The sequence below is a fragment of the Apteryx mantelli genome, chromosome 6 (assembly GCF_036417845.1).
Source record: "Apteryx mantelli isolate bAptMan1 chromosome 6, bAptMan1.hap1, whole genome shotgun sequence".
Lineage (NCBI taxonomy): Eukaryota > Metazoa > Chordata > Aves > Apterygiformes > Apterygidae > Apteryx > Apteryx mantelli.
Window position 1 is genome coordinate 20,193,625 of NC_089983.1, and position 23,705 is coordinate 20,217,329.

Here is a 23,705-nt window from a genome sequence, read left to right on the forward strand (position 1 = left end):
AAAAAGATTCAGAAAGCTTCAGTCATTTAAGAAAGCAATATAAAAATAACACTACTTACACTTTCAAAGTTAGGTAAGTTCCCAGTAAACTTTGTAGAAATTATAAGAAGTCTTAGATTACAAATGTAAGTATCAGTGAATGTCTTGATTGATGAAATAAGAATTTTTCCATGAATAATTACAAATAATTTAGATTTAAAAAACAAAATCCTGGAGAAATAGCTATTTATGTACCTACTTGGTCCTTATAGCTTTGATAACTGAGTAAGTAATGAAGATTAAATTAATCTTTAAAAAAAAAAAAAGAATCATTCAAAGCTCTGCCATTAAAATTACCACTGGCTCCAGATGGAAAATTCTGAATACCATCAAACTGTCGTAATGGTCCTAATCATGTAGTGCAAGACTGAGTCCAAATTTATTACTGAAGTCCACTCTTATGAGTAACGTGTTCCCTTTTTCTTTTCTCACATGTGGTATTTTTCATCCCCATTACTTACCTTTTCCAATACAGCTTACAGCACATCAGTCTATCTTTTTTTCTTTACATTTTTTGCTTTGCTTCCTCTGTTTTTGTGAGTATCCATTTCTATACCCATGACCTTTGGCACTTACCAGCCTTCACATCCCACTGATATGTCTCTCCTCTGTCTTACTCCTCTCTCTTTGTTCTGTTTCTACACATTTCCTCTGTTCTCATATTTCTTTTGTTTCAGCCCCTCTTTTCTCTTTACTCATATTCATCTTTTCCATAATAGATAACTTCCCATTTCACCTTCCCTTAATCCTCTTGTCTTTTGCACCTTAACAATCCACCTTCTTTTCTACCACATACTCAACGGAACTTATTTTTGGAGACTTTGATCCCTTCCTAAAGTCACAGTCCATTGCTTTTCCTTCCTGTTAACCTGATTTTTTTCCCCTATGTCATCCATGAAGTTCCTCTCCTCCTCCTTGCACTTTATCTGAGCTCATACATAAGGGCAATGGGCAATACAGTTGAGATCTCCTGGCTATCTGAGTGGAGTAACAGAATGGGGATCTTGGAACCGGGCCCAGCATTAGACAGAGATTTTTTTTTTTACTCCATCTCCACCCCCCTGTGGACTTTCTGCTTATACCAGCTTATGTTAATTCTTCACTTCAATTATAAAAGCAGCAAACTAGAAAATATTAACTTGTCAAGACTGACACTACTTGTGGTTAAGAGTTGTTCTTGACCACTAGCTTGATTAGAACAAAAACAAGATGCAAAAAAGCTTTAAGTAACCTTTCCAGACATTTTCAAGCTGATTTTTTTTTTTCTGTGCCTCATGTTGGGGGAGTGGCCAATATTTCAGCTTCAACAACATAAAAATCTTAAAATCTAAAGCATTCCAGTGGTATAAGAAAACTAGTTCCCTCTTAGCTGTAATTAAAACTATGCTTTTTATCACTTAGAAATTCACTTATTCCTATTCCTGTTGCTTCTCCACCTTTTGGACATCACCAGAATCTTCAGATTATACCCAAGAGAGGTGGTGAGGAACTGTTTGTTATTTCCAGGATAGCATCTTCCTAACACCTGCCATGACTCAGGGTCACAGCATCAGATGCTGCTTTAAAGCACACAGCCTAACAACCACTAGTTCTAAAGAGAAGTTTAACATTTAATAAGTATCTAGACATTCTTGATCAGTCTGTCAAGTCAGATTTAGTTTCTAAATAGAGCTGCTTGGTTACCCACCTCTCGCACTGCAGAATCATTCTGGTGGATCCCAGGCAAAAAACTGATTTTCTGCTTAATTAATTGCTGACTGTTTCTGTGAGAAATGTTTTCCTCTTTTAATAAAGCAGTAATTCATGTCAGACACTTACAAAAAAACAAACTGCCCAACCTTGACAAAAGTAATGACAAATGTTTCCTGATAAACATTTTATATTCATGGAAGAAAGATGATGGATAATGTTTTTATTCATCATACACTAAGAAGGCTGAAATGTATTTTAGAAATGAAAATTGCAGCATTATGAATGAAATTTTCTTTGTAGCCTCTCTAATCACCCATGAAAAGAACTGAATTATAATGCTGCAAAAGATGAGTAACACTGTTCATGAGTCGTTCACAGTATAAAAGAAGACTCAGAAAGCATTACACTGAGCAATTTGAAAGCATTACTTTCAGAACTTGTTACCCATGTAAAAGTCAGATACACTCTATAGAGCACAGATGGACATAGACCAACTTCACTCTAGAGCAATGTACTCAGCAGTCACTCCACTTACATGCTTTCCAGCTCCACAGATTAAAATATCCTTTTCATTTACAAACATAATGAGGAAGCAAAGAAATAATTTTTCCTTAGTTTAAGGCAAAACATAGTTTACACAAAATTGTTAGAAATATCATTATATACACATAAAAGCACTTAATATTGTTGTGTGTAGGTGTGTAATGTACAGTTATATGAATTGTATACACGTATATAGAAGTGCAGAGTGTACACATATACTTCTGTACCCGTAAGATGTCTCCCTGTTTGATGACTTTATTTTTTAATGTTCAGATTTTCATCTCTCAGCATAACTCTTTTCTGCTTTCAAAACCACAAAATTTCTTTAACTGTAAGTGTTTAAGACTGCAAGGTTCTTATGAAGGAATATCCAAGAATTTCCATTTTTGTATTTCAAATTTTTCTTAATTCTTATTTCACTTTCACTGATTTTTTCCCCTTTTTTTCCAGAAATGTCATCCTGCTACCTTGCAATTAAAAGGACACCTCCAATGGGGAACAGAAAGGGACTGTTATTCACATATTTTTCCACTGATGGTTAGAAAAGATTCTCTTTTCAAAATAACCACTCTTTTCTGAAACAGAGCCTTTTCTCAGTGATCTTTTTTTAATATTGAAAAAATATTCACCTTTCCCTATTTTTAGTCAATGATAGCAATGAAAATCAAAGACATTTAAAATGCCTCACAAAATGACTGCTATAATTTTACAGTAATAAGGAAATAAAATATTTTTCCTTGTTTTTACAAGGTTGTCATTCCGTTATTCCACAATAGATGGCATCATTCAACAGAAAGAAAAAGAAAGACTAAATAGACATCTGGATATAACGACATTCATACTTGTTTCTAACTCTCTGGACGTTGTTAAATGAGTTAAGAAATAAGCTAGGAGAATTGCAGTGAAAATCATTGCGGCCTTTGGCAGAATGAAAGTATTAAATAAGTTTTCCAGAGGAAACTTACATCTGGGATGACTTAGTCTGTTCAAGACACCCCCTCTGTGCTCAGATGTAGATCTGTGTGTCAGCATGTTATGACATAATGCATTGTACATTGCTCATAAAGATTAAATATTAGCTCCAAAATACTTTGGAAAGCTGATTTGTGCTAAAGCACTGGCAAATAATAAGAATAATAAGCTTATAAAAAAGCTGACTTGCCTACTTCTAAACTTGTGGTAAAACAGTCACATATTTGCTTTAACCAATTTTTCTTACTGATTTCCAAACAGACATATTAGTCTAAGATTTCAAAAAAATATTAAAACTGAGGAGGATTGGCTTATGGCAATGCTAATTCTTATTCTACTTCTCAAAGCACTAAATATGGTGGCTGTATAGAACTTCATTTCTATGACAGCTTTTGCAACGGTTCACTGGAAGCTGTGTAAATTTCTGACTCATTTTACAAAATATTAAAGCTTTCTGTTTGAAAGTTTGAATAACTTAGCATATATGCTATTTCCTGAGCATTCACATTTTAAAAAATTTCTATGTCTTGTTATGAGTGCATTTCCCTGGGCAAGCCCAATATGAGGGGGAAAAAAAAAAGGGGGCAACACAATTATTTCCCATTTGCTAAGCAGACCGGTCAGGCGTAGCTGAAAGGAAAATTACCACTTAGTCTCAAAGGACCTGTGAAAGCAGTATATAAAAGAGTCCAAATATTTACAGGGGAAAACAAAATGGTCTTGGTAGGACTGACAGATGTCACACAGGACAGAATTCTGATTCCAGAGAGGTCAATGGGAATTTTTTGTCAAGTACACTGACCTGAAAATCCGACCTGTGTTATAGTTGCTTTTGGCTTTGTACCTGCTCAGGTACTCTGATCATGACTTAACCACGTTTATATGGCAAAAGGAAAAATCTACTAGTAGTATCCTCAAAAACCACAGGCTTTTCCACTTCATACACAGTGAAATCTCCAGCTCTTACACTAATAAAAGATTCACATATCCCATTTGCAGAGCTGTGACTAAATAGTTAGAAATTAAAGAATGTCTTGAACTTGTCTGCTTCTGTCTCAGAGAGGGCAATAGTCCACACACAGATGACTCACTATCTTTCAGCAGCAGTTTGATGATTGCTTGAGAAGCAAAACCGAGAAACTACCATCTGCTAGAATTTGTTCACAAACGCAATGAGTCAAGCAAGATTTCTGCTATTACTTAAAGTGAATCAGATCAAGTCTTTCAAGCTAATCAAAGAGAGATTTTTAAAAGCACTGAAGTGAAGGATCAGAAGCCTTGCCTCTCAATTTGACCAGATCCAAAGTCTATGGAAGCCAAGAAGAGTCTTTCTATTGCTTTTCATGGACCTTAAACAGAATGAAGTTTGTGTTTCCTTATTTTGACCTGTTTTTGGCCATTTGCTTTACAGCATGACTAATTCAAAATATGTTTTTGCATTTCTTCTATAAGAAGTACATCTCTTTATTATGTACTAAAACAATGTGGCATATATTGCTTAAACAATGGACAAAGAAGAAAGGAAATACATTATTCAGCTTCAATCGAAATGTTATAATTCCTCCATATACAGTAGTAGACTTAGGATTCCATTCCAGCTTCTGAAACATTGCTGCTTTCCATTTACCGAGCAGAAAAGAATGGCACAATGTCTACCTTGAAGCAAATGGTTTGATCTCTCTGTCTGGTATTGTGATGATGTTTATAAGAAAACCAAACACACTCATTCCATCCTGTGATCAGTAATGGAAACAATGGATTCTCATAATGAACTCACTGGCTTGCTAAGCCAAAATTGTCTAGCTTGTTTGAATTTTGTTCATTTAGGTAAGTGCTGAGAACTGGAAAAGTTTGAAATAGTTTCTTTTTCATAGGAGTCAGGACTAGAGGTGGAAATACATGAAAATAAATGGTTAAACAACATGGATTTTTTAAAATACGGAGCCCACAGACATCTCTCAAATGGAGCTTTCTTAAAACAGCCAGCTAACTAATTTAATCTGTTCTGCATGTTGCATGAGCACATAAGGGCCCATTTGGGCCAACCCATTATGACATTTTTAGATTTAACAGTTCTGCCAAAACAGCTGGCATTTGAACAATTCTGCCACTGCTCCAGTCCCAGCCATTTTCCTCTAAACTTAGATGCACAGCAAGAAAGAGGAAGCAGCACACAATAATGCTGTTTAGTCACGATGCTATATTTTTATGTCAGAGATACTGCAGAAAGGATACACATACAGTTTCTCTGGCAATGTACCAAAAAAGATGGATTCTGAAGCAAAGTATCATTATGTCATGTAGCCAAACTGTCCCTTCTCTGAGATCTACCCAATGTGTCTTTCAGATTACAAAATAGAAAAAACAGGTATACACTGGTGCAAACAAGCACTTGCATTTTAAACAAATCATTGCTTGTTCCGTCCATTCTTCCAGATAAGGCTCCAAATGCTGAAACTTTTCTGCGGCTTTTAGAAATTTCAGAATTAGGATTAAAAAACGTCCTTATGACAAATTAGCTTCTAAGTAAAACTCAAAATACTGTTATTTCTCTTTGCAGATTATCAGGTTTCTCCTGATCTTTTAAAGTTTGATTTATGTTAAGAACTATGGTTTCTTATTTTCACAAAACTATTGTTTATCTCAAAGGTAATGCCATTTAAAATAACTGAATCCGTCACAGTGTTCTGTTTGCACAGTTATGTTTCACAATTTCCTCTACTCAGTCATGCATGTTGACATTCTTGAATGATGTTCTTCATGAGACTTCTATGCCACGTAAGCATATGTCTCTATGGCACATAAGCATTGCTTTGAAATAGGGACCAGTGATATCCCACCAGTGATACTGTTACACAGTAGCCTCACTGGCTCCAGCTGGTATTCAGCATGAAAAACCATGGAAGAAAAGCCCTCTCATTTCAAAACTGCTCATGGCAAAACAAAGAGAAAGGGGTTTTTGTGTTTGGTTGGTTCTTTCTACTGAACTACTTCAAACTGACACATTCTAGGGGCAAGATAGAGCAGAATGCTGTAAATATGTATCATCTTGCTTCTTTTTTTAGGTTGCTCAGAGAATTGTTATTCCTGTTTCTGAATTTATAAATGTCGTTTAGAGAAAAAAGTATGACGGATGCAAGGGATGGTTGAACTCTTTTTGTTGTTAGCTATTCCTGGACAACATCATGGCTTTTTTTTTTTTTTTTTAGTAAGAGAGAAAGATATTCCTGACACCCATTCTGTATTGAGATGTTTTTCTGGGACTTTTTCTCTGAAGTCCTCTCTGAATATATTGACTCTGTAACTCAGATGATAATATTTGTACTTCTGCCTTTTTATTAGAGGTAGACTTGTTTAGATAAAATCTGTAGAATGTACATCATTCATGCCTGATTAATAGTAAACATTGTCTGACCAGAATTTAGGTTAATCTCCCTTGATTTTACTGGTCTTTGGATCAGACCTACAGAGCATAACTTCCAGTCATTCCAGTGGGAGATGAGGTCTTCAGTCTCTGAAAGGATCAAACATTTTAATACAGGCAACCTTTTGCATTAGAGCAGATCACACAGAAAATAAGAATCTCAATTCAGTGCCTTTAATGCCTTTAAGAAGGAAAATTGCATAATTTTTCAGTCACACTTCCAAACATTAGTAAAAGGCCTGTGAGATTTTTCCATCCCCTCTGTTCTCACATTACAATATACTTTTGGCACATCACCTTTTGTGCCATTTGGTGTCACTCTAAAAAGAAGCAGCAGGCTGAAATCAGTTTACTTGAGGCTATTCAATTGCAGTGCTGGCATAAATTCTCGCTACTCTGCAGTAACCTGATTTTGATGTGCTCCTTGTCTTTTACAGTGAATGATGCCAAATGGCACAAAGACTTGTGTCTGAATCCTAAACTAAACAGAAATTGACATAAATTCAAAGCTCTGATGTGATTGCTGATTATTTTATGGATTTGTTTATTAGTTTCTTTAAAACATGCATCCTGCCACTCCTTGGGCAGTCGATGAAGACTTCTACAGACAGAGTCATAGTGTCGAGGTAATCTTATCCCATAAGAAGCTGGCCTAACGTATTTCTAAGAAGAAGCAATAGCTCCATGCTCAACATTATTAGGAACAATTAAGCAGAAAAATGTACCAAAATGCAGCATAACATTTTGTCAGATGTTAAAAAAAAAACAAAAAACACTGAGGTATATGTTAGTGGCTTGTACTTCTGCATTCACGATTTTAGCTAGGACTACAAATAGATTGTAGTGTTGAAGAGTTTTTGCAGCATTTCTTGCAGCAGATCTAGCAAAAAGAAAGAAAAACTGGAAAAGTTATTGTGTGCAAGAAGGTTTCCCAGCCCAGTCTGACAGATTCAAAGTATTCTGAAAGTCACATTCAGATTCTTAGCCACATGAAAGTGAACCTCTTAAAACTGGTAATTGCTACAGCTTGCTCTACCTAGACCCTCATGTAAAATACTATGGAGTCTGAACTATAACTACTTAAATCAGGATACTTAAAGTTTTTTGCAAGACAAAACCCAAAGACCATGGGGGGAAAAAAAGGTATGATTTTGTTTTTCTTTGCCTAACTTTGCAATTAAAACAATTTTTATCAGGTAATTAAAATTTAAAAGGGGACATACTCTTTTTTTTCATCTTAGCTGAATGAGAGGACTAAGAATTTTATGTAATGCCATTTCTATGGTTTGCCTTGGAAGAAATCAGTTTGATTCAATACTTCTTTCCTGAGATAGAAGCAGATGGGGAATGTTATAGTGCAGGATAGCGCACATGGTAATATGCGCTATACAGTAATATGGTAATATGTCCAGATACACTGGACAAAGTCATCCCCAGTATAACTCCATGGCTGCAGTGAATTTACATCAGAGGTGAGTAAAGCAGCAGTGGGTCAAATCTTATGCTAATGTAACTCCCCGCACAATTCTATTGAATTTCATGTAACTGCAGAAGTTGGAAGTAAATGAAAGATTTGGTTCTTGCATTTTATATTCCAAAGACGGATTAAAGAATCCTGGTATATTGTCCAAAGAAAAGAATAGTATCTTTGACTGCCAATAAATTAAATGTATTTGTAATTAAGAAGTTCAGGGGGAAAAAAAGGAGATTCTGAATGCATAGCACATCATTAACCCAGTTTCATCTTTTAAACAATTTGTATTCATTCACTCCTTATTCCAGTTTGTATTAATTCACATACATCTTGGACATGTTATTGGATACAGATGGCAGTTATTTGGAATTCTTCTTAATCTGCCTCATAGTGGAAATTAAACAGCTATTTACAAAATGGCTGGGTACTACATTCTTACTGGCAACTTTCTCAGGCTACCAAAGTGAATATTGTGAAGTTTTTCTCAGGGTACCAAAAATACTTCCTTAATTTTGGGGCCACCTTCTAAGTTTCAATTTCAGTCCCTATTTTTTCCAGTATTAGCACCTAAGCATTTTCCCAGCTAATGCCCTTGTCAGGTAAAGAGCCATGCTTTTGGCATGGTGAAGCCTGTGCCTGCAAGCACAGAGCTGATCTTTATTAATATCAGAAGTCACCAGCATTGGCACTGACGTGACTGCCTGAGGCCTGGCACCATTAGCTCTCCCAGTGCTGTACGGCAACAATGCCTGCTGGCACAGACTGGGAATAAACAGTCCTGGGGAACAGGGGAGGGCTACATCGTCTTAAACAGATACAGTCAGATTTGTCAGAGGTTATCTGTTAGAGTGCTTAAAAGGTATGAATGGAAGAGCCTGAGCCAGAGAAATGTGATAAATGAAGAGGCTTTGTACCTATTTTTTTCTTCTTCACTGAAAAGTTTACAACATGCTTTCTCTCTTCAGCTGCTCTAACAGGAAAGGAATCAGTTGGATTTGAACTTCTCTTTTCTCTTTTGTATATTTATGTTATTCTGTTCATGCTAAAAAGAGGGATCTAAAGAGAGGACCACCCTGCCAACATCTAAGCCACCAAGAGACTTAGAATATTGTACGAAGAATCTTACAAATATCGGAGCAGATTTCAATTGCTCCTTCCAAAGAGTCACAATTCCCACCACACAGTCTATTGTTTGCTTTCACTAGAACATTCTTCTCTTCAGCAACTGGCACAGAAGGGCCACCACTCGGTAGGGAAACAAGCAAACACCATACAGCAGATCTAAAGCCAAATACAAAAAAATATATAAATTTTTAAAAGAGCCTCTCACAAACAAAGAAGTGTTTCTATGTTCACTGCTTATAGCTAAAGGAAAACATGGGGGATGAAGTTCATTCTCCCTTTGATGCTCAGTGTGGCTATTACACTGAACATCAAAGGAACAATGAATGATGCTTCCCGTATTTTCCATTAGCTGTATTCAAGTGAGCAATTGTTTCTGTCATGTCTGTTTGAAAAAGGAGCTGCAATTTTACTCTTGCATCCTTTCCAAAAAGAAAACAGCAAGAAGGAAAAGAGGGAGAGAGAGAAGCAGCAGCACAAAGGCAAAGAGTAGGGGAAAATAATAGACGTTTGCAATACATGGCTGCTAATGCACTGACTGGTCACTGGGTGTGATTTTCAGTGGGAACAAATTATGTCCTGAAATTTTCCAAGAATTGTTAATATTGAATTGCTGTGGGAAGCAGCTTCCAGCCACAGACCATCCTTTTATATCTACTACTGCAAACATGCACAGAGTATTCCCGTGATTCTAGTGTCCATCACACTGCTGGACCTGGGAGTAAAGCTGAGCCTAAAGCTAGCGTAGTTGCCCACAGAAGTTTTGCACACATGGAAGCAAATCTTTTACTGGCCTGACAGGAGAGCAGAGGTTTCCATGCCACCCTCCAGTGTGAGACAGAAATTAAATGAAAGCAAAAAACAGCAGTAAAGAAGGATGCTTTCAGGATTGGTCTCTTGAGGCTATGGATACCTTTGTGTTTCTCTGGCTTATGTTGAGGGCCATTCTGGTACAAAGTCAGCTACAGCCTTAAATGTACAATTTTTATCTCTCATTTCTTTAGAGTCATTGGGGTGCCCCTTTAGCTATAAGTGAAGGCTTAGTCTTTCCAAATAAGAAAACATATTCAGTCTTAAACTATACATCTTTCCATTATTATCAAACTCTTCCCTGTTTAATGCCCCATGCATGCTTCCTCCTCCCTGGCAGACACCTCTTCCCAGAGTATTTGTGTGAATCAAAGCAAGACAAAAATGTGCAGACATTATTAAAGGGGGTACTGTTTTTTTCTCATTCTGATAGTTCATGTTTAAATGAAAGATTTGACATAACTGAGGGAAAATGGAAGTAGTCTCTTAACTGAAAGGAAAGGAATCTCCTCTGCTGTACTTTCACTAAGTAAAGCCAGAAGTCCCAGAGTTGAAGTTTACCCAAACTAACGCCAACAAACGATTGTTGTTGGAGGGGGTTATATCATGTTTTCCATTGTCATTTTGACATGAAACAGGCAGAGACTTCAACTTTGACTCTGCAAACTCAGAGACAACAGGATTGATTTTGAAGTAAAAATAAACAAAATCAGTGGTTGGAAGAAGGGCTAGATTTTCTCAAGCAAAGTGGAAAGAACCTTTCCTACGAAATACAAGATGAGAAAAAATGATTATTTAAAAGTAAATATGCAAACTACAATTTACTATGCTTCTGTGTGAAAGATGTATTGCTCTACAGCCAAAAAAGGAATCCATTCTTCCTTGCATCCTTCCAGCATTTAAGATGGGGTTAGGAAACATCTTTATCACCATTAAAATTACTGAAGAGCCTTCCTGACTCCTGTAATGAATTACAAATACTCTAATTTGTTACCTCGCTGCAAAGATTATCAGTCCATCAGCCAAAACCAGGAGCAAAGGAAGGGTTAATCTTTGAAGCTATTATACTGTGTCAGAGCAACGTGAATAGTACTAATGACCTGGTCCTTACACATAAAAATGAGAATCTACACATAAATATGAGAAATTTATTTCCCCAAACTACAAAATATCTGATTCAGTACTGCATAGGGAAAGATTAGAAAATTCTGTGGGAATTCCTCAGAGATTTTCCAGGGAGACAGCATTTCTTGTCAGGAAAACCGTGGAGAGGACAAAAAGTAAAGTTTCGCAAAACCTGTGCAACGAAAGAATTAATGGAAGAAAGCAACTCCGTAGAGCTGTTCTGCAGCAGCAACTAAGCCAAACCACTAGCTCCCATACCTATTAGCAGCATGGTCACTGAAAGACAATTGCAGAGAGTCACCTTGTGGCATATATATAACAGAGAGAAGGTCAGAGAGAGCAGCACGGCCCTAAGCAACCTTCCCTCCAGCAGGAATCCCACGTGGGGATCCTGGGCTGGGCATGGGGCAGCACAGTGACAGCCACAGGCTGTGGCACACTTCCAGACCTGCCAACACTGCCCTCAACAGTGTCCGAAAGAACCAGTGGAAGGGCTGCGCTCCCAGAGAATGGAAACAAAACAACACTCTTCTTGCATCACTCCTGAAGAATGAATTACCTCCATGCTCAGCTCTCTGCATATAGGACATGTTATTAGGAATGTGTTGAACGAGGGATAGGCTGTAAAAGTACTGCTGTAACTACTTCAAGGTAAAATGATAACACTAAAATGCTTGCATTTTTCTTCCACTTGTGGTTTAAGATTATCCACATCTGCCAAAAATCAAAATCAGAAAATCTCAAGACATACAGGTAGACATACAGGTGCTATGCAGAAATCCTTTCTGCTGGGAGTAGGCCCTAGACTGAACCCTTAACTGCCTTAAAGTAGTGCAACCTACAACTTAGCAAGCTACCACAAGGAGGAGAAACAAGATAACAGCTTCACGTTAAATCAGAAAACATTTTATTCTACTCTTTTCATGTTCCAGCTTTATTTTCTAGGTATTGCCAATGATAAAATGGATTTTGCTTCATCACATAGAATTGCTACAGTTATGTTGGAAGCTAATCCAGTCATTGAAGCCCACCAAAAAATGTAGGTAAACAGCATACCTTTGGCATTGTCAACAGTTTTCATTTTCTTAGCTGTGATTTTTGCTTTGTTTCATAAACAAGCACGACTGAAACATAATAATCTGGAATATTAATAGACATAGCCATTGCATTAATTTCCATTCTGTGGGTTTTGAAGAATCATTACTTTAAACTGACGAATGAAAACATGCAACTGCTACAACAGTTGTGGTTTGTGCTCTTCTCCAGACTACTTAACCTACCATAAAAGCATTAAGAGTAACACAATTTTCATGTTGCCTGCTAGCCAGAGAAAGCATACTTTGTTATTGCTTCTCCCTATTGGTTGACTGAACCTTTCAACTCTGAAGAGATTGCTGCTAATCCAAAATGCTAAATATCAGTCTGCATCAATTCCATTACTGATCTATAGCATATTTTCCAGATTATGAAGCCAGGTATGTCCCATCTTCTGAACATTTCTGATTAAAACAAGGTTTGAACAACATCAGCACATAATCAGGATAATGACTAATAGATCCATGCCAGTCTGGTTTACCAGCCAATCTGTGAAACAAAAAGGTAGTAGTAATTCATTCTTTTCTTTCTCTTGAATAGCATTAATTAAAACTAACATGCAGCTGTCTCATTTGTCTATTTCAAACCTCAAAACTTTGGCAGCAACTGGAAGAGAAAATAGGACCTACTTCTAATCTGTAACACTAAAAAGAGAAAAAATGTAATGGCTTCAACTGAGGCATCAACAATAATATTAGTGCCAGAGGCAACACCCTTCTACCTCTGCCTCTTCTCCCTGTAATAAAACAATAGATGCTTCCAACTCCACCTCCACTTCCAAAAAATGAGTCTGCACAGCCTTAGTCCCAAATCAAAAACAAATAGGGAAAACAATGAGAGGGATATTTAATGGTCTCATTTTCTTAAGGCTAATTTCTTCCAGGGATGTGTGGTCTAGAATGTGTTTATGAAATTTGTCATATTTCCAAGAACATATATATAACTAGTTAGAGGGAGTGGATTCCCCAGGCTTTCGTTTAGTCTGATTTTTCCAAATCAGAAAGGGATTTATCACTTTTTCTAAAATTAACCTTGCTTGCAATGTACTTGGTATAAACCACTTAGCATATTTAGAGATGCAGGGGACAAGAACAGAAGACCCCTGATCTACCATACCTTCATGTAGTCCAGGCTACCTATGATGGTGTAACAATCTTTTGGCACACAGTGAGGGTACCAAACATGCGTCATCTGGCTTTACCTTCAAAAATCTGGAGGAGGAGTTGTCTATGTCACCAAAAAAACATGAGGAAAGACAGTCATTAGCATTACCCAATTACTCCAGCTAATTTATCAATAAAAATGTATGTGTACAGTGTTGCATGTAGGTAAGTGCTAAAAATATCAGGCTGGAAATTCCACAAATACACTACATGCCCATAGTACTATGCAGTACCCATCTACTCCAATAACCATCTAACCTTTTTGAACTAAAAAAAGAAGAAAACAAAATGGCTAAATTAATGGCTTACTTATTTGTAAATATTCCTAAAATAACATCCTTCTTTTCTGGGTAATTTAATCAGAAGCGGCTGTTCAGTATAAGGAATTCTTTGCACATTGGCTCCTGAAACCTACGTATGATGGCTGTATTTCACTCTAAAACTGTAATTCGGGACTCAGACTAATATGAAAGGTCACTAAGTCTTCTCAAAGATATTTTAAGATTCAATCATTATCTCAGAAATGAACTTCTTGACCAAACACCCAAGACAGTACTTACATTACAATGAAAGCACTAAATTACCTCAGAGCAGAAACTTAGCTGGAATAATAATGAAGGGTTTCTGGCTTGGCTCTCTGCCTGCTTTTAGAGCAGTAGAGTTTTTCTGATGACCTCTGAGAAGTTCCTCCCCAGTCTGTTGGGTGTTCATCTGAGGTTCATCAGGTATACGTGACTGAGATGTCCTTTTTCACTCAGCACAGGCCCACTCCCATTTCAGAGCCTAGGTGAGTGGAGCTGTGAGTGTGCTGCCTGACAAGCATCTCCAGTCTGCCTAAAACTTGTGCTCTCTTCAGGAAGTACCTGTCTTTACTGACCCTATGAACCTCAGTTAAATGGGATAAATGTAGGCCATTAGACTAGCAAATGCTTGTAGGAAATAGTGTTGTCTGGGTAGAAGATGGATTTGTTTCCTAAAGAAGTACTCAAAGTTCTTTTCTTTATTTGGTAGTTGAATATGCAGGATGTAAAATATGACTTCAAATGGTGAAACTGAAAACACATTTCTCGAATCTGAATCAACTGTAATGTTTGAAACACAGCTGTCAGCCACTAGGAGGTATTTTATCTTGAACACGATCAAGGCTTGGCAGTATCTTACACTAAGAAACTTAACACAAATCAGAAAACCTAAACTGTCTCAAGCTCCATTGCTAGCTATTATAGCAAGACAAAGAAACACATAGCCCAGAGGTACATGTGACTATTCTAAACTTAGTGTATACTGTTTCCTTAATATCTTGCCAAGTCTTGTCTCCTGGCAGGCTTTTCCAAGGAAAATTTTATATTGACTTACATTTGATACAAACCATACAAACATTTTTCTTGACAAGAGAGAGCATTTTAGCATGTCTGGAAATTCTCTTTTGACTCATGGAAAGTTAAGCTCCCCAGTCCATCACTGCACTGTACATGAATTAGCAATGTTAATAATCAACTCCTTTGATTACTAATTTCACTGTAAGAAAAGAATATTGAACTCTATGGAAAGGAACATTCCAAAGAGAGGACAGAATGTGATATATTAAGGGGTAACTTATGTTTTATCAGCCTCTCTAAGTGACTCTGTCTCTGTAAGAAGTATGGAAATTAGCCCAGTAAGGAAATGTTGCTACAGCATGAGCCAGGAATGTGGCAGAGAAATGAGAAAACTCCCTCACACTTCGCATGTATATTGTTTTACCACCCCAAATTCACCATTTCTTGAGTCAAATATGTTTTGCACTTCAGAAACGTTCAGGGATCCAACCAAAGTGAGGGGAAGAGACCTGGCACTCAGAGGACTTTGTTTATTGGGCCAGATGAAACTGAAGTTCTTTCTTACAGCACATGGTCCCTTAGTTCTCATCCCACTGAATATATATATAATATTTATTTATACATCTATGCATATTATTTGCTGCTGTAAGCAGAGAAAGGACTCACAGCATCCATTTGTTCAAGTTTTTAATTTTTCCTTCACTGAGAATTACTGAAGATACAATTTATATATTGAAAAAGCAGAAACAGAAAAGTATTACAGTTTACAGCAAATTATATTTATTCTCTATGGAATATCTTTACATGTACTTTTTCTCTTTTAAGATACTTTTCAACATTTAACCTGTGTCTATCCTTGGTGAGGAACAGTGGTATTCCAGATTCATTTGGGCTTTTTGTTGTTGCAGATTATGTTACCTGATTTGCTCATGAGCAGAGCATTCTGAGCTCCGATTGCTCCACTGCCAAAAGTCTGCTGGTAGAATCATAGTAATCTTCTAGGCAGAAGCTCCTTTCCAGGTATGCTTAGGCAGATAGATTTACCATGAAATGGCTAAAGTAATCGTTTTCATGATTTGTATTATATAAACTAGGATAGGATGTGGGTTTAAAAGCGTTTGGCTTTGCTTTACTGCAGTACAGTTTATTTGGCTGCCACTTATCAAGTTGTTTGCAAAGTTATTAATTTCTTTAATATATGAATAAATACAGTACAGATCGTTTTTTATCTATAAGGAAGAAAAATGTATCTTAAGGAAGGTCTTGTTTAAAATGTCTGGCAAGCAGGAGCAGAGCACAACCAAAAAAGGTCAGATGTACTTGTGGAATGTCATCTGTTTAACTTAAATATTCATAGCACACTTATCTTCACTGTAAGCTGAAGCTGAATATACTTGTAAGTATATTATTGTATACAAAGTTTTGTTCTTCTCTAAATTCCATGTTCTTTCATTTTTTTTGGTGTTCTTTCTGTTTCTCTCTGTAAACATATGCATACCACATTCACACAGACTCCCAGATACCATCAGCTGTTAACCAGTCTCATGAGGGACTAAAGCAGCCTGCAGATGCATGTTTGAAACTATTTTAGCTGAGGGAATTAATTTACCCTCCTGCTTTATGTCAAAAGTGAAAATCCTGTAAACTGGCTTATTTTCATGTAGCACTCATAAAAACTGTTTCATCAAAACTTATTAGAATTTTAAGGCTGTTTTCCATGCATAAATTGTTTAAAAAAAAAACCCAAAACAAAAAACATGCTGCCAGGGGAAAACATACTACAAGTACAAAGGAGTACTCTGACTAAAAAGCTGAAAGCAAAAACTTACTGTTTGTGACAAATAAGTTCCAGACTGTGCAGAGCTAGCATTTAAGATGTTATTCCAAGATTTAAAAGAAATAGTTTAAAACTCTCCAGTGTCTGTAATATGAAAACAAGTAAGAACAAGAACGAATGCAGCTGAGGCAGAGAGCACTGTACAGTCAGTCCATTTAACCACAGAAAAAGCAAAGCGAAGAGAAACCTTTGGGATGGTGATGCATATTCCTGCAACTTTCAGCTTCAATATTAATTATCTGACGCTGCTGAATTAGTGAAGGAAAAGTGTTCTGGTGAGATTTGTGAATACATTTCTTATAAGCTATTAAAATGATTGGTGAAAATAAAAATAAAATAAAAACATTAAATCATAAGAAGCTTGAATTACTCACCGTCTTGTTGTGCCAAAATAACTGAGGGTTGAAACACGGCAAGAATGAGCAAAGTTACTTTTTGCACAAAGCTCATCATGTCTAAATATTAGACATGAGACTCTCTGTGCAAAAATAAAAATGGGGGGGAAAGAAAAATCTATTCAAAGTAGCAACATCGGTTGTTCCCTGCCCTTCCAGCACCGGGCCATGTACAGAACTCAGCCACAAGCATTCCCCAGCTTTGGCCTTAAATAGGAAAAAAATTGGCTTACTTTACTTTTCCACCCCCTTTACTGAAATATGAGAAGACGACCCATCCCCTAACTGTAAATGAATGATTAATATTTCTCTTGGCTTTAGAGAAGAATAAAGTCAACTAAACAAGATAAACAGCACATCTGGAACTTTTGTGCATATATGAAATGCACACTGAGACTACATATGAACAGTTAGTGCATGCTGTGCGAGAGTTACATGTATGTGAAAAAAGAAGTTCTATGGTAACTTCTCTGTGGTAAAGCATTTTTCATGTAAATGAGGAATCAATTGGTATGGCCCAAATAACATTTATAAGTCTCAGTACTTCCTAACAAAAGTAGAAGGTAACTGATGTGGCCATAGAAACTGAAAGAATCTCAGAATTTGAAGAGCAATATTGGATATTTCTGCTGATGAGCAATCAGCACTAATGAAAGCGAGGCGTTAAAATTGCAGCACTTCTGTTCAGTGCTTTTCTCACCATCTGTGCCTCACACCATGGTTTTGTGTGACCTGGGGAAAAAGTAAACATGAAAGATTTTATGAAGAAGACAAGATCCCAAATTCTTCACAAACTAAAAGTTTTCAAATAATTCAAGTTGATGCTGTCATTACAGTATTTTAAAGGAATGTAGAACAAGTACCACCTTTTTCTTCACTGTTTACTCCTCAGGCAACAAAAAATTTCGAGACTACTATTTTTTTTAACTCAAGTTCTTTCTTTATTCCATACAACACTTTATTGAGAGTAAGAAGGATCAGAACACAAACTTATCTTCCAAATAAGACTGCTTAAGCAGGTTTTGTTAGGAAAATTTGTTGCGACCATAGTTTTATTTACAAATTTGGGAGATTTCAAAATGAATTTAGAAAGCTGTCACAGTGTGCATCTCTGCTAAACCAATGATCAACTTGCTGTGCTCAGTCAATTAATTGAAAGAGATTAACTTGGTCCAGTTTGTGGACTGTAGGAGTACTCATTCATTTGTTCTTAAGTATTGCTGAGATTACAGTAACGCAGGGAGTCATCTCTCCTATAAGGCATTTATGTTATGAACTGTCATCCCAAAAAAGGGACCTATATCTCTGTATGCATTAAAAAATATATATATCAAAGCAGCTTGAGGTTATCTTTATATCTGATAGGTACTGGACCTCATTTCAAAACCTATTTATTTGAAACATATTTGCACTTAAACTAGAAATCCCTATTCTGCCAGGGTCATTTGAGGTGGAAGCAAGTATGAAGATGTCTTAATTAATTTGAGGCCACTTATATTCTGAGTGATTCATCTGTGTCTTAAACACTCATAAGGTGCAAGTGGCTTGATGCACTTCAAAAAAATTACATGCCACTTTTTTCCATGAATTAAATACTCCCCAATTCTCTACATTGTCTGTGTTGGAATGGTAGAGTTATTTCATGGTGCTTTTGGTTTTTGTAACCAGTATCGCATTACTCAATAAGTTAGGTTATTTGATTTATAAATTTCAGGTAGCTACAACAAACAAATGGACAACCCCCTCCTATTACTCTATCCTAGTATGTAAGAAAAAATGCTTCTGATTTTCATACACATGCCTACAATTAATTAATTTATTATTTTTGTTCCAGAGTTATGCTCATGACATAAATTAGAACCATAGTACCTGTAATAATACCTGGAATGATTTGGTTGGCTCTCCAAGAAAAATGAACAAGTTTGCAGGCTTGTCCAATGTCCAAACAGAATCTGTTTGCCTACCTGTAGGAGGAAGCAGGACTTCTGTTCAGTATAAGAACATATCTATGACTAAACTGAATAGCTGTATTGCTGTTTGCAGTAAGCTCTCTGCTACTGCAGTCAAAAAGGTTTTATCTTGATATAAAGAACATGTCAGTTACAGCTTTGTTCATTTTTCTTTTATCTTTTACGGATAAGGTGAAGATAGAAATATTAAATCAAAACTGTACTGAAATCAGTAAAAACTTGAACCTAGATTCAGAATTTTTGGTCCCAGACTATCTCTGTAAGACTATTTGAACCGAGACACTGGATCCAAACCATTCTCAGCAATGGAATGATTTAATGACTTATCAAAATTGCACGCAGAGCTGCCTTTTACTTACACTCTGTTTTCTGTATTAATACTTACATGTTTGTCACAGTAATGATTTAATATACATAAAACATAATGAATATTAAGTGTTCACATTTAAGTGTCTAATGAAAAAATAAGTGAAATTAGATCACAGCCTTAAAGTCACCTCCAAAATGAAGCCTATGAACCTTTTAGCCCATTTGAGCACGCCAAACATTTCTCTATATTTCTTAAAGTTTATGCTCCCTTATTTTCACTTATGCTTCCCTTTAGTTTAAACAGAATCAACACTGGATTGTTCAATTCAAATTTAAATTCTAAGAACAGTTCTGGATTGTTCGGCTTGGACACAAGACTAGGCCCTAACTTGACTATAAGCCCTGATTTATCCATGTTATGCCTACTAATTCCTATAAGCATTGGAGTATCAATTTGAGTGTTTGAATTTGTACAGAAATTATTACAGTGGTAATTCTGAGGTTCCTATATATAAAAATAGCCAATATAGCTTAATGGATATATTCCATAAAAAAACAAAATAACCTATGGACCTTATCTTCCTTGGGTCCTGGAGTACCTTTGCTGTGATTCAGCAAATAATGAATGGCAATGATCAGCTGCACTGAAATTTCTCATTAGTGCTACATCTTCACGTGACAGTGGTTCTAGAACTGATTTCATAATTCTAGTAAAAAACAATGAGGTGGCTGCCATATACTGTCATGATTTAATTCCCTTTGACTGGATGTTCAAATTGCTTTGTTTGAACTACTTACCCTAAACAGACCGTGACCCAACTCCTTTCCTTGAACATCCATAGACACTTTATAAACAAAGGCTTCCTTTTTAATTCTTCTTCACAGAAATAGCCCCCCTATATATCCAGCTGTTGTATGCCTCAGCACTAGGATTGATTCTTGAGTCTAGCAGAATATTTTGTGAGTAGGCTTGGGTAATGCTCACCTTTTCAGGAATGTAATGGCTTGGCAGCTAAATTAGACTGTAAAAAGTTACTCATATCAGAATCAAAGCATTCATGCATGGAGGGAACCTGGAACAACTATTGAACAGTTACTGAATGTGATTGCTCTTTACAATGTGTACTATGAAAGATATGTAGACCAAAACTATTAACCAACCTCTATGTCAGATTATTCTGGAGTATTCATGCTCCTGCTTCCAAAATTAGGGATTCCTTCTGTATGTTTGAATCTTGTGGTCAAAGACTTTCTGCTTCAGAATAACAAATGAGAGACACTTTTATATATTTGTCAAGTGACTTCATGTTCACCCCTACAAATGATAAATCCTTTCACAAATGATCTGTTATTTTAAAAGTTCACAAAGTTCTGACCTGTAAAACAGGCTGGCAGCTATCTCTTTTTTTCCAAGAGAGCTTAATTTGAACTTCCAATATTCAGTATTTGTCATTGTCATTATACCTATGTCAGGAACATGATATTTATCTTTTGTTCTATGTGGATTTTAACCATAGTAAAGAACCTTGAAATTCAAAAGGAGTGTATAGTTTCACAGAAATACAAAGCTGTAAATAGCGACCAAAAGCAAGGGGTGAGTGTGGGAGGGGGAGAAAAAAGATATGCATTTAGATAAATTCCCCAAAATACCACATCAGTGAAGCCTGGCTTAAGGTTTTTAAGCAATCTTGTAAGGAAACTTTTTTCCCCCCAACATTGCACTTTTAGGGAAACAACATACACTGCTAAGTTAATGCACCTATGACACTGCTTTCTTTTTAAGCCCATTTAAAAAAATATTCGACCTAAAACAAAGCTGAATTCAGGGCCACTAAACAAAAAATAAACTAGTTTTTAACCATTTCTGTTTATGAGCTAGAAGTAATGCAAATTATGACCAAAGGACTGATGACTTATAGGACACTTTCAAGAATTAAGGTGGTCAAATCAATGGAATTGTTCTACTTATCTCCCAACTTTCCATTTCACTGAAATTGTTTCCTAAGAAGATGGGAAATTAGCTTTTGAGACACAGCCTCTTTTTCACATGCATTTTGTTTTGAGCTTTGCCCAGCTTCAATGGTTTTCACAAGTGAAAATTCTCTTCTTGCAAAAGTCCTGTGGATATTAAATACAATTCTTCATCTGAGTCACGCTGGGAACTAACTGTGTTACAGCACAGCTGTGAGGGCTCTTAAAACAGAGCCAACATTATGACTGTATATGGGTGAAGAAGACAGCACCCACAGCATTTTCTCTTCATAGCAGGAGGGACACAAGCCAAACTAGTTTAATGACCTTTGGGTGTACCAAATGCTGGGGAATTCAAAATCTGTGGACAGGGCGTGGATTTTTGTATTGAACACGTATCTACTCTCTTAGCCAATGATGAAATCTGTTAATTTAGAACATTGGCCCAAATCTTTTATGAAGATGCTCCTCCTTTTTACTGAGGTGTCAAACTTACACTGCAAGAAATATTTTCTTGTCTCAAACTCAGATTTCCATTGCACATTTGAAAAAACAGACTTCTTTGCACATTTGAAAAAACAGACCTTCACTTTTTAAAGAAATATCACAATCTTATCCACCTAAGAAGGTACTTAACGCAAAGGCTACAAGCTTTTGCTCTCTATGACTTGTGGTTGTTAGAAGGACATACATCATTAACATCCAACATTAAAAATGTATATTTAACTATTTATGAACAAACTTGTTTGGGAATTGGTGACTGATATTTAGTTTTACATGATCACACACAACCATGTTCTGCTTTACCTCTAAGTAACAAAAAACTAAGATCTGTCAGGAAAACAGTCTGAAACTGAATTAACATAAAAAGTAGGCTACTCTTCTGCCACAGAGTTTGTGCAGAAAGTAGGGGTGCATCACACAAATAAAACAGCCACTCTGTTGGCTTTGCACAAAGAATGTTTGCTGCATCTGTTGGATCTGCTCAAATTTCTGTTCTTCTGGATAGTACATGTAGTTCCCAGTATAAATCAAGTGTGCCGAACCTCGGCTATTGATTCATCTAAGACCTCAACATAGAAAGGTTCCAGAAAACAAGGTCTTAGCCTTCAGGACTAGCAATCTAGCACATTTTATGAATGCTTTTTTTTTTAATATAAAAAAGAACAATAACTGTAAGATACATCTAGGAACTACTTTAAATGATTGCTTCACATTTTTTTGTTCTCTAATTTGCTGTTTTTCTAATGAGTCAGTAAATGTTCTTGTTTGACTTTACTAAATCATAACAAAAGGCCATCCATACTCATATGACTCATCCTTTAGAAAAAAAGGAAAGTAGAAAAACACAAGATTAAGTGTTTTAACTCTTGATCTGTTCAGAATTAACCTTATTCAAAGTAAAAGAAACCAGTAGGGCAAAACAGCTGAATCTGTTGAAAAAAAAATTTTTTTTTTAATAAAGGCAACGGAATATGTGCAAGTTGATCAGAGAACATGGCAATACCAGATTTTTTCACAGAAAGTGAAATCCCAATGAAATCAACTGTCAGTCTTCAACAACATCATTAGAACGATTTTCACTGCTTGATCATACTAAGCAGGTATGATGCTCTCTTCTGGACCATAAGTTTATGTGTCCTAAAGAGCACAGACAATTCCTAGAATGGGGAAATAGCATCCAGCTGCTTTTCTGGAACCCCTGGAAGTATACCAAGCTAGGACCAGCCCTGCTGTTATTATTGTTGATGGGTGGGTAGCCTGGAAGGCTGAGTATAAGGATTCTCTTGACATTTTACAGGATTTCTTCTGATTGATGACCTCTTCTCACATTCTTTTCTCTCGTGTTAACTCTACTATATTCTCACAGAGCCCATGATACATCAGCTGTTGGAAAGTGATGGCACTTATGAATTAATCTGTCCATTGTCATGCATACCAGAAGAACTCTGCATCTTGGTTTAAATACGTGGACTGATTTCTTCTGTTTTTCAAAGACAGCTTTGAAAGTACCTTTTTGTTCAAAATGAATCTTGTCCTAAGAACGTTAAATCACCACCTAGTATTTGAGGGCCTCAAGGTCTGTACTAATAACATCAGGTATAATGGAAGACAAAGAAGATATAAAAAAGAAAATTATAAATAGGTACACAGTCATACTATTGATCTGAACCCATTTTATGACTAAGGTCTATATGGACTTGCAGGTTTTGTTTCAGTATTATAGAACAGAAAATCCCAGTTCAAATGCATCAACTCTATCTCCTCAAGAACTGCTTGGACTATGATAGGCAAATCTTGAGAAGTTTTATTAGGCGCTCTGACTAAAAAAGATGCCACAAAACCACCCCAAAGGAGTAACAACAAAGTTGTGGTGGAACCTGGTGACCAAGTTATGCAGTTAGCAAGAGTCATCTGGAAAACAGATGAAAATAGTGCATAATC

The 23,705-nt window shown here is 36.4% G+C and overlaps 1 protein-coding gene across 1 annotated transcript in view; it reads right to left on the reverse strand.

Moving 5' to 3' along the window:
* COL3A1 (collagen type III alpha 1 chain) overlaps positions 1–17,187 on the reverse strand; it is a 54,848-nt gene extending 37,661 nt beyond the window's left edge. Inside the window, exon 1 of the mRNA XM_013960568.2 lies at positions 16,990–17,187. Coding sequence (XP_013816022.1) covers positions 16,990–17,068 — 79 coding nt within the window. The 5' untranslated portion in view covers positions 17,069–17,187. The remainder of the gene's footprint in view (positions 1–16,989) is intronic.
* Positions 17,188–23,705: the final 6,518 nt, after the last annotated feature.